We start from the raw sequence: 16,757 nt of genomic DNA, 5'->3' as shown, positions 1-16,757 counted from the left end.
TTTTTTTTTCCTTGTTTTTTCCTTTGCAGCAGGTTTTCTATCACACCCCAACTTTTAACTACTTAATCTACCGTGCCATACCTGGAGAATGAAGGTAACACAAAGGGAGACATGTCGTGGCCAGGGAACGGGGTGCAGCAGGCCAAGTCATGGGGGCTGAGGCCCACGTGTGTAAGCAGAGTGGCTTCATATTCTGAAGCCCAGAGGACATGGACTCACATTAGAAAAGGACTAGAACTGGTATACTTAGACAATTTATATTCTCATTCTGAACTTTTAAACTCTGTATTCCCACACAAATCTATTTTCTTTTTACTACTTCAATTCTGTGACCACACTTGAAGTATCTGTGCCTAGGTACCCTGTACCTAAGATGGCGTCGAGAGGTGATATTACAAACTTTTACAGCACTCATTCAAGTGAACTTGACAATAAAGGCTATTCCATTCTATTCTGTGCTACGGTGAGACCTGGAGGTCCATAAAAGGGTCATTAAAACATCAAGGGGGGGTAGGTTCATTGGGGGCCACTGTTATGAGAGGGCAGCTGGGGATCTCCATTTTGGGGGTTTGATTCTGAATGCTGGGATGTAAAAGGAATTACAATACTGAATGGGGGCATTCCATAAAGAAGTGGGGAGATATGATATAGTATGGGACAAAGGGATCATGAGGAGGTGGGGGTTATCAACTATTAGCAGCACCCTGGCTTCCATGGTGAGGTATTTATTTAATATGCCTGGGGTTTAGTGGGGGACTGTGGCAATTTGGCCAAATAAAGACATAGACTGACAGATTTGGTGGGGACATGGGAAGTTCAAACTCAATGATGTTGACTGTGAGGACAATCAGGATGTGAATGTGAGGGAGGATCTTCAATTTTGAGCAATGTGAGGTCAGGAGCTGCTTACTTCACACCTTAAAACATCATGGAGTACTAAGTGAAAAGTGGGTATGTGTTTCCACACGGGGAAACATGTTTAGATAGACGTCTCATCCATTCTTCAGAATGTCGTCTGTCTTTTTCTCTCACTATGTCATTGTATTTCAGGCTTCTGCAGCCTATTCTACAGAAGAGTGGTTGGCCTTCATGCTTTAGTCAGGTGAACCCAAGGGCATTTGTGCCCAGAGAGTCTAGCTATGTTGAGTGTGCCCTGCCCAGAGGCACCTCTGATTCACACAGGACTGAGGGTGTCCGGAAGGGTGAAGATGGAAGGTTTGGCCACCTACATCCCAGATTATCCTGAGAGGAGACTTATGGAGGGGGGATGGCCTCTGTGTGGTTCCTCCTTCATCTGGTGCCTACTGGCCTCATCCTGTCACCTTGAGGACAGGGCACCTGGCGTGAGGTTAAGATCTCTCACTCTGCTGCTATGTGGTTGATGTTCAACACCAATGGCTAGGATGTGAAGGTGCCGATGTTAGACTGAGGTGGACAAAGTTTAAAAATCACACCATACCAGGCTTTAGTCCAACAGGTTTATTCAGAAGTCCTAGCTTTCAGAGTGCTGCTTCATCAGGTAACTGTGGACCTATGATTCTGCTCCCCAGTTACTGATGAAGGAGCAAATTTCTAAAAGCTAGTCCTTTTAGATAAACCTGTCAGACTGTAGCCTGGTGTTGTGTGATTTTAAAACCATGGCTAGGGATTTGCGCATATCCAGCAGACTGAGGATGCTGGACTTGGCTCTGGGCTCTCCATTGTACTTCACAGCCAATCAATGGAGACAGACAGGCAATCACATGCTTGAGGGCAGCAGGGTCCTAGCCAGGTTGTTGCAGTCCTGCAATATTTGTCAGATTTCACAGGACACATGACAAACATGCCTTCTATTCCTGTGTCATGCATTTGTATAAAGTCCCAATTTGTCAACACCATGGGGTTCTCTCCTGCATGCGGCTGACCAAGTGCAGAGACTTAGCACCCCACCAGTCAGGCTCTGATTGAGTTGAAAGTGTGTGGCACACAAATGTTAATGTTGGTACAAGTGGAGCATAGTTAGGTGTCCTGAGTGAGTGAGGGTAGGTAAGAGATTCGTTTGGACAATTGTGTGAGAAAATTCACTTGGCCTAATGGTGAGAAGCCCTCAATGGATCTTGATGAAAATGGCACTTAGCCAAACTATGGGAAGATTCAGTACTCAGTATAAACTTTACATCCACAGGTATTTGAACGTTTTCTGTGTTGTGTTCCAAGCTGATTAGAAGTTATGGGAAAGTTTGCTATTAATGATAGAATAGTACTTGGAATCCCTACAGTGTGGAAACAGGCCATTGGCCCAACTTGTCCACAAGGACCCTCAGAGTATTCCACCCAGACTCATTCCCCTACCCTGCTGCATTTTTATATTTTCTCTGACTAATGCTCCTAACCTAGAGGTCCCTGAACACCATGGTCAATTTAGCATGGCCAATTCACCTGACCTGCCATCTTTGGACTGTGGGAGGAAACCAGAGCACCCAGAGGAAACCCATGCAGACACTGGGAGAATGTGCAAACACAACACAGACAGTTGCCTGAGGATAGAATCTAACCTGGGTCCCTGACACCGTGAGGCAGCAGTACTAACCACTGAGCCACCTCACTGCCAAACTGATAAATAGCCCCATACTGAGAAATGCTGGAACATTTAGGTGTGCTGCACATGCTCAGATCGAACAATGTCAACCTAAGCAACTGATACTGCTACAGGCAAGACTAAGGCAAGGTTTTGTGAGAGGCTGTGACTTTTTAAGTGTCAGACAAAAGATATTACAGTGGATAACTTCAGCTTCTTGCAAACTGAGTCATTTTTCAGATGAAATGTTAATCTGAGGTCAGCTTCATATTTAACTGTAGAAGAACCTTTCAGTTTTTCCTCTGAAAAGAAAAGTAGAAATTTATCGTGGTCGACTTTCCTCCTCCAACTAACATCACCAAAAAACATAGGTTGCTTGGTCATTTTTTTTTGTGTGAGACCTTGCTTTGTATAAATTTGTCATTGCAATTTTCTACACAAAAACAATAGTTTGTTTGTGACGTGCTCTGCATTATTCTCAAGCCATAACAAGGTGCCCCCTGAATGTATGCTCCTCCACCTAGTATAATGGAAGCTTATTGTGTACTCATACATTTCTTGAAGAGAACTGTCAAAGCCCTACACCATCTGAAACAAATGTGTTTTGCTTTTACTAGGGCTTGCTTCTGTAATTGAACACTTGGGGTTAAAATTGCAGACAGTGCGAGTTGAGATATTGCTGGTCGACATTATGGTGTTTTCCACTCCAGTGGACAGATAATTTAAGGCTACAGGCCTGCAGCTTTATCACCTGTACTCCCTTTGAGCTGACAGTGCCCAGACACACAATCAGCTCTGTAAACTACATCATGTCGTACTGGAGTGAAGTCAAACGTGAGATGTGATTTGTGCTCGAGGAAACTTTTTATTTCAAACTGTCAGAGTTACACGGCTAAATTGGAGTTCACTCAGGATTCACAGTTATGGATTTTCCTTAACCGTCTGTTATCATTCAACAACAACAGAATTCCAAGCAGCCAACACTTTGGATCATTTCAAGCAACCCAAGGTTCTGATGCTGGATTCCACTTTTCAGCTTTTGACAGTAGCACATGAGCAACATAATTTCAGATCGCTGCTGCCGTGTTATTTTGAACCACTAAACATATTTTCTTCTATGTTCTTCATAGGTCATCTATGCACTAAATGCCAAAAGTGATGAGCATGAAGTTTCCCTACAAGCTGTTAAGGAAACTCACCAGGAGGAGATCCAGCACATCATCGCTGAAACACGAGGGAAGATCTTGCAGTACAAAAGCAGAATGGGAGAAGAGATGGACTTGCGGCATCAAATTCAAACCCTTGAAGACAGCCTGCAGAAGCACAAGAAATGCAAGGAAGAAGTGTTGGCAGACTTTGAGATGTACAAGCAGCAGGTGGTCGAGCGGGAAAAGAATATGGAGAGAGAAAATACAGAAAAAATAATGGCATTGTCCAAGGAGATGCTTGACATTAAGAAGGAATTTGAGAGCAATCTCCAACACTTCATGGATGTTCAACACCGATTAGAGCAAGATAAACAGTCAGCAATAACTGAGATGGTGAAAGTAAACCAAGAGTCTGAAAACCTTCAAGAAAAATGCAAAACATTAAAGGGCTGTTTTGATGAACAAATAAAATTAGAAGAAAAGCACAAAGTGGAAATTCAAAATTTGAATCAAGAGTTAGAAATCCTAAAACTTGAGAAAAAGAGGTTAACTACAGACTTTGAGAAAAAGGTGAATAAGCTGCAAGCCTCACATCAAAAGGAACTGGAAACTTTGAAAAAAGCATTACAGCTCTCAGTGACCGAGACACTGAAACAATGGCAAATAGAACAAAAAAAGAATCTTCAAGCTCAAGAAGCAGCCTTACAACTAAAGTTGAAAAAATTGGAGAGTGACATGGAAGTCAAGTGTCAAATGATGAATGAGTTCAAAAACCAAAGTCACAAATTGCAGGAATTGCTGAACAATGCACAGGTCAGAATTCAGGTAAGAATGTCAGATGAAGTGTTTCAGCTGTGTACAACATCTATAACAGTATTCATTTGGCCAATGGTAAATGATAATACATTTTATATTGTGAAGATTGATACCTGTGTCATGGAATGAGATTATTGCCACACCATCAATGTATTAAAACATATTCTGTGGATGTTTTTGGGCCAGTTTCTTTATGACCATTTGAGCAGTCCATCTCTTTGTGATCAGGAAGATTCTGATGGTCATCACATTACTGTGTAGGTGGCATGAAGAGAAAATCTGAAAGGGGTTTTCCAAAAACAGTTGATACGGTTCCACATAAAAGATGACAAGACAAAATAAGAGCATATGGTTTGGTGGGTAACATAATAATATGGAGAGGGTATTGGTTAGTGAACAAGAAGCAGTGAGTCCAGATAGTAGTTGTAGCTGGTAGTTGTAACTATTGAAGACACAGGGGAATCTGTGCAAGTGCTGTTATATATTCACAACTCATATTTGATCCCTGCATCAAGTCATTCATATATGTCGCTAAGTTTGATGACACTACACTCTGAGCATAACTTGTGAAGAGGTCAAAAGGATTTTTGTAAAGGGATATGGATAGGTTAAGGAAGTGGACGCAAATTTAGTTGGTGGAAGATAGTGTTGGAAAACATAGACTTGTCCATTTTATCTGCGTGAATAGAAAAGCAGTATAATATTTAAATGGTGAGAGACTATAGAACTCTGCTACAGAGGGTTCTGGGTGTCCTGGTGTATGAACCACAAAATGTTAGCGTGCTGGTACAGCAAGTGATTAGAAAGACAAATGGAACCTTGTCATTTATTGCAAGGGGAACGGAGTACGGTGTTTGTGAAGTGGGAGGAATGCTTTGCACCTGGGTATTGGTGAGACCATATCCAGTGTATGGTATACAAAACTGTTTAAGAAAGGATATAATAACATTAAAAGTAGTTAAAAGAGGATTCACTGAACTGAGTCCCAGGAAGAATGGGTTGTCTTATTCAAAAAGATTGGACAGATGAGCCTGTATTCATTAGAGTTTCGAAGAATGGGAAGTGATCTTTTTGAAACATAACACACTTGGAAGGTGCTGACAGGATGTTTCACAACGTGGGAGGGATTTGACCTAGCAGACAAAGTTTAAAAATAAGTGCTGTCCCATTTGAGATGGAGATGTAGCGAATACAGTAGTGCCTCGACATACGAAAGAACCTGTTCACGAACGAATCTGTTTACGAACAGGATTGTACGTAAAATTTTGCTTCGATTTACGTACGAAATTCAAGGTACGAACGAAGGTACCAACACAAAAAGTCCGTGTGTGACCATGTGGTTTCATTGTTCTGCTTTGCTACGCGCTTGTTGAACGCAAAAGTTCTCTGGCCCTGCGTGATCTCATTCAGTTCGTCTTTGGTGCGTGCGCTGTAAACAGCATTCGTTGCTACGTCCAAGCATTCTTATGCTATCCGAGCAATGGGAAAAATTGATTCAGTTTGCGAACTTTTCGAACCGGATCCCGGAATGGATTAAGTTCGTAAGTCGAGGGGCTACTGTATATTTTCTTTCAGAGGGTATTAATCTATGGTGTTCTCTTCAAAGGAGTGCATGGAGGATCCTTAGAAGTTTTTTGGTAATCAAGAATCCAGCTCCGCCATGGAAGTCAAATGGAGTAGATGATGAAACAGAAAAAGAGTTGAGGTCACCATCAGATCAGCTTTGGACTCTAGGAACTGAGGGCTCATATCTTGTTCCTAATTTACATGTTGCATGTATAAATGGTGTTTGAAAGATGAGTACAGTCACTTAATCTCCAAAATACCTCAGCTTAACATTGTGTAAACCTTCATAATATATCGCCAAGTAAATATTTAAATATATAGGGAAGGAAAAATGCATAGACTCAAAAACAACTAATTATGGTAATTATACTAGGGCTGGTCAATTTCCAGCATGTTGGTATTCTTCCAATAACCAGACCTTTCTCTACATTTTAGGATTTGGAAAAACAGCTTCAAAAGGCAGAGAAGAAATTGACGGCATCAAATCTAAAACTACAAAAGATGGAAGATGAAGCTGAGCTCTTGAGGGAGAGACTATTAGTGCAGGAAGCTGAAATACTGCATAAAACCGGTAGGATTACGTTGTCAGTTACACTCCGAGCACATCAAGAAGTTGGTGGCGTGACACCATGGACTTTAAGCCATTCCCCCACCAAGAGTTTTGAAAGCAGGAAGGCATATTAAATCCAAGGGCTGGCCTAGCCGTCATGTACTTGCCTACTCCTGCCCTCGCCATTACTTTTACCAACAGCAAAGGTAACATCAAATGGCCTGCCTTTTAATGGGCCAGCTGACCACTTTAAGGCCCAGGTCTAGCCACCACTGGTATTTAACTAGTGGTGAGAAAGGCCCATCCCAAGTCTGGCAGTTCTCCCAGTTCAGGAGGTTCATGGGCAGGGAGCAGTGGCCACCATGGGTACTGCACTTGGGGTGGTGATGGGTCACAATTAAGTGTTTGCAGTTCAGCCTGGGAGCACGGGGGAGGTCAATGAAGGGGTTTACAAACTGGGGGAGGGGATATTCCTGGGTGGGGGAGACTGGCAAGTAGGATTAATAATGAGGCTAGTGCCCAGTTAAGCAATGAACTGGTCACTGGGCTCATTGTCATCCACAAGGTGTAACCCCCTCCTCAATTTGTAAATCCTCCCACTGAGCCTCAAATAGATCCAGATGTATCAGCAGACTGAGAAACGATTTTCGATTAGATTCCCTACAGTGCGGAAATGGGTCCTTCAGCCCAACAAGTCCACACCGACCCTCTGAAGAATAACCCATCCAGACCCATTCCCCTACTCCCTACTAATGCACCTAACACTATGGGCAATTTAGCATGGCCAATTCACCTAACCTGCACATTTTTGGACTGTGGGAAGAAACTGGAGTTGACACTGGGAGAATGTGCAAACTCCACACACAGTCACCTGAGGCTGGATTCGAACCCAGGTCCCTGGCGCTGTGAGGCAGCAGTGCTAACCACTGAGCCACTGTGCCACCTTTACTTTTACAAAGTGAAGATGAGCTGCATATGCATCCACAAGAGCCCGACCAATGTACACAGATTCAGAGCATGGTCACCCAGAAGAAGTTGTCTCATCTGAATATCCAGATTACTGCAAGAACAGAGAATTTCTTGAGAATGGAGCAAGCAAGGTGGATAAAAGGGAACTATAGATTTTGTCTATTGGATTTCCAAAACAACATTCAATTGGTGCAACAAAGGGGTTACTTCCTAAAATTAAAAGCTCATGATGTTTGGGATAATATTAAAAATTGACTTTAAAAAAAATTAGCTAACAGGAAACAGAAAATCTGGGTGATTGGGTCATTTTCACATTGGCAAGCTGTAATTAGACGGATAGGACAGCGTTCAGGTCTAAGACTTCAGCAATTTACAATCTATGTTTGATTTGGATGAAGGAACAGGAATTGGAGCCAAACATGCTAATTAAATCCAGAAAGGTCGGAAAGTAAGTTGTAAGGCGATAACAAAGTATGCAAGTAGATTAGGAGAGTGCTCAAACATTTAATATGTAGGAAAGTGGAAGGTTGGTGACTTTGGTAAGAAGAATAGAAAACCCCATATTTCTATATGGACAGGTGTATAAATAAAGAGAACAAGTAAGCTGTTCCACTTGTTGACCCTGCCCTGCCATTCAATATGATCATGGCTGAACTGTTTGTGTTTTGAATTCCACATTCCCATCTATTCCCAATAATGTTTGATTTCCATTGACTTAGCAAAACTCTACCTGCTTTAAAAATATTCAACAACCTGGGCTGCAATGTCCTAAAACTGGCAAAGAAACAATTTATCCTCCACTCTCACCTATAATGGTGATGAATAATTTTAAAACCATGCACTTTTCTAAACTCCATTGCAAAAGAGCACAGCTTGTCGAACCTTTCCCTGTAAGGCAACCTGCTGATTTTATACGTCAATGTAGTAGATCTCCTCCTGAAGTGGAGAGACCAAAACTGCGCACGTTGCTCGACACGTGCTATCATCACTGCTCTGAAACTGAAACATAACATCCTTTTGTGTTCAATTCCTCATGAATTGAAGGATAGCATTCCATTAGCTGCCTTCATTTAAAGCAAATACTGCATATTCTGGAAATCCAAAATAAAATCAGAAAATGCTGGAGAAACCAGCAGGTCTGGCAGCGTCTATGGAAAAAGAAACAGAGTTAATGTTTGCCTGATATGACTTCTTCAGAACGGAGTTTTCTCCTTTTAGATAATCATCTGCTTTTTGTTCTTTCTGCTAGACTGAACAATTTCACACTTTTTCCACAATAAACTCTATCTGCCAGATTTCATTCACTTAAGCTACCTCCATCTGTCTGCAACCTTATGTCATCTTCACAATATACCTCCCTGCCTATCTTAGTATCATCAACAAATGTAACTACCATGCCTCCACTCCTCCCAACTAAACTGTTGGTGGAACTTACAAAATAAAAGTTGAACACCAGCACAGACCCCAATGGGGGTCCCAGTTGTCTCATCCTGCCAATCAGAAAAAGACTGATTTATTCTTGTTTTCCGCAGCTCCATCTGTTTGCTTCATACGGCCTCCTAGTTGATTATAATCTCACCAAGTTCTTCTCACCGTTCCACCTCTTGATTTATTGCTATTGCTGGAATGTTTTTATATCCTCTATAGTGATTTCAGCAGCAAACTATTTGTGCATTTCGGCCATTATCCCTATTAACTCCACATTCTCACACCTGTAAAGAGCCAACACTCAGTTTACTTAACCTTTTCCTTTTTAAATACTTACAAGCTGTTGTAATCCATTTTTACATTCATAGCTAGCTTTCTCTCCTATTCCAATTACTTCATCCTGTTTAACCTTTTAGTCATTCCCTGTCATTCTTTATATTTTGACTAATCACCTGAGCCTGCCTTTCATCTTGATGCAAATATGTGCTTTTCCCATAAGTTTGATGGCTTCCTGAGCTACTTTAGTTAACCACAAATTATTGATCCTCACCTTAGAAAATTTCATTATATAGGAAGATACTTATTCTGAAATACATTTTAAAATTTTTGCTTCTGCTCTATTGATGATCTTTTAGCCTGGGATCCAAGTTCTCTTCAGTGGCTCCGCTATCATACTGACATAGTCATCCCTATTTAAGTTTAGACCCAGTCTTCTCTCTCTCAATGACCTGATGCAAATTTTTTTGGTCACTGCTATCTCAAGGTGCTTTTAATCTGAGGTCATTAATCTTATTTCAGGTGACAAACTGAGAAGGTTTTGAACAAAGCCCTTTCAGCTGTACAGGAGAAAGTGAGGACTGCAGATGCTGGAGATCAGAGTTCAACATTAGAGTGGTGCTGGAAAAGCACAGCAGGTCAGGCAGCATCCAACAAGCGGGAGAATCGATGTTTCAGGCAAAAGCCCTTGATCAGGATATTATCAAGCCATTCCTGATGAAGGGCATATGTCCGACACGTCGATTCTCCTGCTCCTCGGATGCTGCCTGACCTGCTGTACTTTCCCAGCAACACACACATGGCTCCTTTCAGCTATATGTCAACTATTCCAGTATAGAGCATGTTTGCTCTTGTATTTAGCATTTTGTAATTTCACCATGCTTATTTGGTAAAAAATTCGCCATTGAACCAGATCATAAGCTATTAGAAAGGATTTGCCACAAACTGCTAACCGGCACACTGCCCCGGAGTGTGACAGCGGCAGGAGCAGTTTCTTTGGCAGTGGTGGGTTCCTTTGCTGAAAAGGCGGTCCTAGGAGGTGGCAGCGGCAGCAATGTAAGCCAGAATGAGGCATTGGCTGCTTCAACATTCTAGGCCCAATGTCGCATTTGAGCCCAGTTCAGGACCCAGCAGTTTTGGTGATGGCTGTGTTGCCGAGATCGGCCCAGCACAAACTCATGGTGGCGGCAACATGGCACCGAAGAATGACAACACGAATCCAATGCCAGCAGCATGGCTCTGGGATATAACTGGGCTCAGGATGCCTGACAGCGAAGGCCGCTGTGTTCTAACTGCAGCGGCGTGTGGAGACTTTGGGTAAACTGAGGGATGGATTTTGGGGCTTTTTATTCTGGTGGCAAGGATTCATAGCGGAAATGGGAGAGTGATCTGAATATTCCTCTTTCTTTTGGCTGTTTCTTTTTATTTCTGCTTCTGTTCTTTTTTTAATCCTGCATTTCAGGATGGCACCGGAGAATGGTGCCTTGTACGCTTTTCACTGTACTCCTGTATTCCTGTGACAATAACATTCAACAAATAAATCTAATAAATAAATAGAACCGAGTGAAAATCTTGTGCTGTTACTAACTGGAATAAATATGCTGCTAAATAGGATTAGGTCTACTTTCATGGTACTGATGTTGATATTATGATATTGTGTATTTATAAGAATACTAATGCAGGGCAATATAAATTTAAATTGATATTTTAAATAGATGACCAGATTTTTGGGTCATGTCCTTAAAGTCATAGCCTTCTAAATAAGTACATGATAAAGCAGTGCACACCTGTAAGACATTATTATAGGGGAATCAAATGTAACATTTGAACTGTTCATTTAAACCACTAACTTTCTCCCTCCTCCAATTCTTTTGTTATCTGTCATTTTCGTCTCCAGACGAGAACAAGGCGCTGTCCCTATCTGAACACAATGCTCAGGCAGAGGTGGATGGCCTAAAGACCCATCTGTCAGAGCTAAAGCACAAGTTAACCGAGGGCCAACTCCAGCAACAACAGAACACTGAGGCTGAACACAGTCAACAGTTGACACAGGTATGACTCTGATCATTTTTCTGTGTAACGTATTTGTACATAATTTAACCCTGATGTCATCTAGCTGTTTTGAATCTCTAAACGTTGCAGCTTTTTAAGAATGTATCTCTTGTGGTGATGAAGCATTCAATGGCTGGTGACGATTTCAAGTTATTTAATTAAATAAGGAGAGTGTCCAAACTAGCACTTCAGAAAAGCGGTGTGAGGCTTGGTAGAAGATGGGGGTCTCATTTTAAGCTGGATTACACGGGGTCATTCCATACCATATCAGCTGATTTGAATTTTAAATTTAACTAATAAAATCTGGAACTGAAAGCTGGTCACAGGAATGAGAACCATATCTTGAAACTATCATTGACAGGGAAGGAAATTGAGTCCTGGTTAGGCTGATATTTGACTCCAGATCCACAGGAGTATATTTGGCTCTTAATTTCCCTCTGAATTGGCCTGCAAAGAGCAACAAATGCTGGCCTTGTCAATGTTGTGCATGTCCCAAAAAACCAAAACTCTTTAAAAGATATCATTTGCCAATACTGCAGCCTTGTTGCTCTAACTCTCCCTGTTTATCTCATCCAACAAGTAAATGAAAGGATATTGCCTTTGGGAAATCCATTCAAAGTATATCACAAAATCAAAAAAAAAGGCAGTGTTTGAAGACATGGCAAGCAGTCTCTTTACATCATAAACAGAAATCGAAGAGAAAAGCAAGAACAGCACAAAAGCTATCTGCTACAAATGTAACTTGATAGTGTTTTTTTAAAGTTAATTCCCCAAAGAAAATACAGAATCTATGAAATATAGGCACTTAACATCCTCCATCTTTCCCCTATCAAATGATGCATCAATGAAAGCTAATATATTCGATTGATATTATGCTCTTTCAAGAACCTAATGCCCCAAGATAGGTCGGTCTGTCATGTATAATGTCAACACAAATTGCTGAATTGTAGAGGAGTTACAGATCAATAATTTGACGCGTCATTCCTTTTGAAGATGGATATCACATTTTCTATTTTTCAAACCTGTGTGCTTTAATCTGGGTCTGTGTACTGTGGGGACAACAAAAAGGATTCACAATTATTTGAACAAATTCCTTCAGCAGGTAAAAGTTGCTAGAGTAGTCTGACTTCAGATTCAACAATCACCCTAATGTTGTGTAATCATTTATATTTTTAGTGTATATTCACCTGTACCCCTGATTCTGGAAATGTTCTCTCTCTTTCTTCATGAACCTGGTTGAAAAATATCAGTTCAATATTTCTTCAAACAACTTCTCCCCTCCAATCCTTTCAGTGAGTGAACTTCTTGTTGCACAGGCTCTCTCTAGTCCTGATAAAGTTGAAGGATGCTTTAAATTTCTGCTTTTTTTCCAATAGTGTTTCCCTCATGGTCCTTATTTGTAGTCTTTCAGTTCCTTGCCTTTCCTCAGATTATCTTCACAGGTTTCCTCATGTCATTTCTGCCTTGAAGGCGTGACCATTTTGTACACTTTGCCTTTGTCTCCAGTGAAGGAGGTTGAGGGGTGACCTTTATAGAGGTTTATAAAATCATGAGGGGCATAGATAAGGTGAATAGCAAAGGTCTTTTTGCTAGAGTGGGGGAAAGGTTAGTGTGTGGGATGAACTGCCAGAGGAAGTAGTGGATGCATGTGAAGTTACAACAGATAAAAGACATTTGGATTAGTACAAAAATGGGAAAGACTTGGAGAAATATGGACCAAACACAGGCAGGTGGCACAAGTTTAGTTTGGGAACACGGTTGGCATGGACTAGTTGGACCGAAGGGTCTACTGTTGTGCTACATAATTCTAATTGTCAGTTAGCCAAACACACTTACCCTGTAAGGAAAGGTAAAATACTGCAGATGCTGCAAATCTGAAACAAAAACCGAGAATGTTGGAGAAACTCGGCAGTTCTGGCAGCATCTGTGGAGAGAGAAACCGTTTACACTTCGAGTTTGATATGATTTGTTTGGTATGAAAGATATTGAAAAATAGGCTTATTTTATACTTTTTGACAGAGGCAGAGAAGGACCAAGAAGGCAGATAGTGTCAAGACCCAGATCACAAACCAAAGGAGGAGTTAATGGTGGTACTTTATGTTCACCTCCGCCTTCAATATCAAGGATTTTTTTTAAAGTAGTGTCTTTTGTGATGACAAAAACAGAAATTACTAGAAAAGATCAGCAGGTCTGGCAGCATTTATGGAGAAAAATCAGAGTTAATGTTTCAGATCCAGTGACCCTTACTCAGAACTTAGTCACACAAGGATCACTCAACACAAAACGTTAACTGTGATTTCTCTCCACAGATGCTGCCAGATTTGCTGAGCTTTTCCAGCAATTTCTGTTTTTGTTTCTGATTTAAAGCATTCACAGTTCTTTTGGTTTTTTTTAGTTAGATTTTATGAGTATCTAGCAATTAATGGAAATAGGCCTTTGAAGTAGTGCAAATGGATTTTAGTAATTTTTTTTCTGAAAGTACTGCTTGACAGGTCAAAAAAGCAGAATCCAAAATTTGTTCAGCGGAAGAAAGATAATAATGGATGTGACTGGATGATTGGGTTCAATACTACATCCATTGCTTTATATGGAAAGCATCAATGATTTAGATCTAAATGTAGGGGCATGTTTAAGAAGTCTGTACACTTATTGCTTGTGCTCTTTAGAATGAGGAGAAAAGCTGGAAGCTACACAAAGGTATCAACGAGTTAGTCATAAAAGTTGAGCAGAAATATAGCAAATGGAATTTAATTCAAAGCAAAGTAATGTAATTGGGAAGACAGTCGAGGCAAAGGAATCCACAATGCGCTGAATCTTACTTTAGCTTTGGCTGTCAGTTTTGAGTTACATAAAGGATTTCTCTCTGCGAGGCCTAATGAGCTTTCTCACTGCTTCTTACCAAACTTGCTTCAATAACAACTCGCCCTGCCCCGTAGGGCCCTTCCCACCTAATTCCAGCCCCATTCTATCAAATGCCATTCCCAAAAGAATTCGCCACTTACTAGATACCTGCTGAAAGAAAGGGCAGCCATGCCATCTTTAAATGCCACTCAGCAATGCAACATCACCCATCACCTCTGTCGTGGCACAGCAGCCACAAAGCCATGCTGTCATGGTACACTGACAATTCTTCACACGTACAACCTCATTCTGTCACCCTTTATCGTGGTTTAACCACCAGGCCACTCAGTTTACCTGTCCTCAGCCAAATCCCATCTAACCATCCTGTCCAAGACACTGCTACTCTGTAGACTAGACTCGAGACCCAGACCTTTGTATTTTCCACTCAGGCAACACCTTGAACAGGCAAGCAATTGGACAATTCCAAGCAGGAGCTTTTAGTTACAAACAACAGAAGTGAACACAAGCAAATTGTGCAGGCATTCTGCTGCCTTTGTTCAATGTCAATCTTTACCACCTAGAAGGGCAAGAACAGTAGATACTGGGAAATGCCACTGCCTGCAAGTTCCCCTCCAATTCTCAACCATTTTGATTTGGAATTATATCACACTGCCATCACTGTCAGTGTCAAAATCTGAGAGTTAATTTCAATAACCGCACAGTCGGGGACACTTCACATGGAAATGTAGTTCAAGAAAGCAAATCGTCCATACTTCCTCAACTTTAGTTCAGTATGGACAACAAATAAAATGACTCCACAGAGGCCGGTATCCTGTCTCCAAGTCATCTCTTCTGAACAGTCCTTGGCTTTCACACTGCCTCTTTCGAGACCGCTTTCAGAGAGTGCCAAAGTCTCTTGCATGCCTCTCTTTCTCTATCAGCCAGGCCTGCCTGATTAAGACTGTTAATCTGGTCCAGTCAGGGAACCCGTATGCAATGAGGTCCACCCAGCTGACCACATTACACTCACTACACCCTGCATTCAATTCTTTGGCTCTTCTGTCTAGTTCTCCAGTAATTTTTAAAAACAAAAAATCTTTTTAACATTTTTATTGAAAATTGAGGTTGTGGCTGATGTTGTAACATGTTTTAATATCTCACTATTATTTGGCATCATGTCAATTTTTAAGTTTCGTTGATGTGTAAATTCTTTGGATGTTTTACTAAGTTAAATGCACTCCATGGATGCAAAATGCTGTTGTTTATTTAAGAAGGTTTCATTGGTATTTTATTTGAATATGTTTCTCCATCTTGAAGCATTATTTATGCCATTGAAACAAAAGGACGTTTTTTTTTTCTTTGCTTTGTAGGTTATTGAAATTCTCTCTCGTGAGAAAGAAGAGCACCACAAGAGGCATGAGGAGGAGCTGAAGAAACTGAAGCGAGTGGCTGAAGAGGAGAAGCTTCGCCTCAAGGAGCAGCTGATGAAAGGATTGGAAGAGCTGGTAAAGAAACACACCACTGAAATCAAGGCAGTCCAGACCTCAATGGAACTAGAAAGAAAGCAACTGCAAAAGGTGCATGCTCTGAGTTATCGGCTGTTGGTATTTGTCTTGAATGTGCCTTAGTAGCACTTTGATAGTATAGCATACAATATTTATATGAAAGGTGCCAAGGTTTAAAACACCATGGGGCCTAGTTTGAATTTCCATTCTCCTCCACACTGTTGGGAAAGAGTGTCTGGACAAATCCTAAATGAACTCCAATTATTTCCACAAGGTAAGGATGCCTATAAATTAGCAGTGAATGACAAACTGCTTGGAGACCACCACTGGGCAGATGGACTACAGTGATCTTTCTCAGCCCCACGCATTCCTCTGTTCCTAGGCTTGTATAATGTGGAAAATGAAAATGTTGCAATGTGAAATGATGGTTGAAACTTAGAATTATCTGTTTTGTAACAGGGTAGGTGAGCCTGTATTAGTTTTTCCTTCCTTAAACATTTTCTGACAATTTGCTATTTTGTGCTACTTCATCTCGCAGCCTTTTGAAAAACTGACAAAACTAAACCATTAGAGTGAATCAGGCAAGAAGCACTGGGCATCAAAATCATGAATTCCATTGGGTGTGACCACTTTCTTAAAAAAAAAACTAGGTCACTGTACGTCAACTCATTTTCTGGTAAATATTGATATGAGGCTATGTGAATTCCAGCAACAATGGACGCAATACTTATTGAAGAAAGCATCTCTGCCTGGGAGCTTAATACAGCAACATATTTAGGGAGCGTTAACATAGCTGTGGGTAATGCATCAGCTTCAGTTATTACAATGAAACATTACTTTTAAGCAGCACTTTCAGAAATTTTATTCTGTGAAATTATGGTGTAAGGTCTTTCAGTAATAATTAACATCTCTATTGCAGGAACTACAGAATCAATTAGATGCAATTAACGTCAAAGTCAAAAATGAAAGAAAGCAGTTAGAAAATGAAAAGGAGGAGCTTTATAATAAACTTCAGGAGTCTCTGCAGCAGGTCAGCGCTGATGCAGCTC

At 41.0% G+C, this 16,757-nt stretch overlaps 1 protein-coding gene across 12 annotated transcripts in view; it reads left to right on the top strand.

Annotated features, from left to right (window-relative positions):
• The window catches only part of LOC140464516 (protein FAM184B-like), a 199,330-nt gene that overhangs the window by 117,335 nt on the left and 65,238 nt on the right, over positions 1–16,757 (top strand). For 8 of the 12 annotated variants that reach the window (XR_011955004.1, XR_011954997.1, XM_072559992.1 and 5 more), the window contains 5 exons: positions 3,688–4,530; positions 6,523–6,658; positions 11,208–11,362; positions 15,574–15,780; positions 16,628–16,738. Coding sequence is in view for 10 of the 12 variants with exons in the window: in XM_072559992.1 (XP_072416093.1) it covers positions 3,688–4,530; positions 6,523–6,658; positions 11,208–11,362; positions 15,574–15,780; positions 16,628–16,738 (1,452 nt within the window). In the remaining 2 variants the exon portion in view is untranslated. The remainder of the gene's footprint in view (positions 1–3,687; positions 4,531–6,522; positions 6,659–11,207; positions 11,363–15,573; positions 15,781–16,627; positions 16,739–16,757) is intronic. The other 4 variants (XM_072560480.1, XM_072559903.1, XM_072559815.1 and 1 more) reach the window with 2 other exon arrangements.

The sequence above is a fragment of the Chiloscyllium punctatum genome, chromosome 1 (assembly GCF_047496795.1).
Source record: "Chiloscyllium punctatum isolate Juve2018m chromosome 1, sChiPun1.3, whole genome shotgun sequence".
NCBI classification, from domain to species: Eukaryota; Metazoa; Chordata; class Chondrichthyes; order Orectolobiformes; family Hemiscylliidae; genus Chiloscyllium; species Chiloscyllium punctatum.
This window is presented reverse-complemented; position numbering and strand designations above follow the sequence as displayed.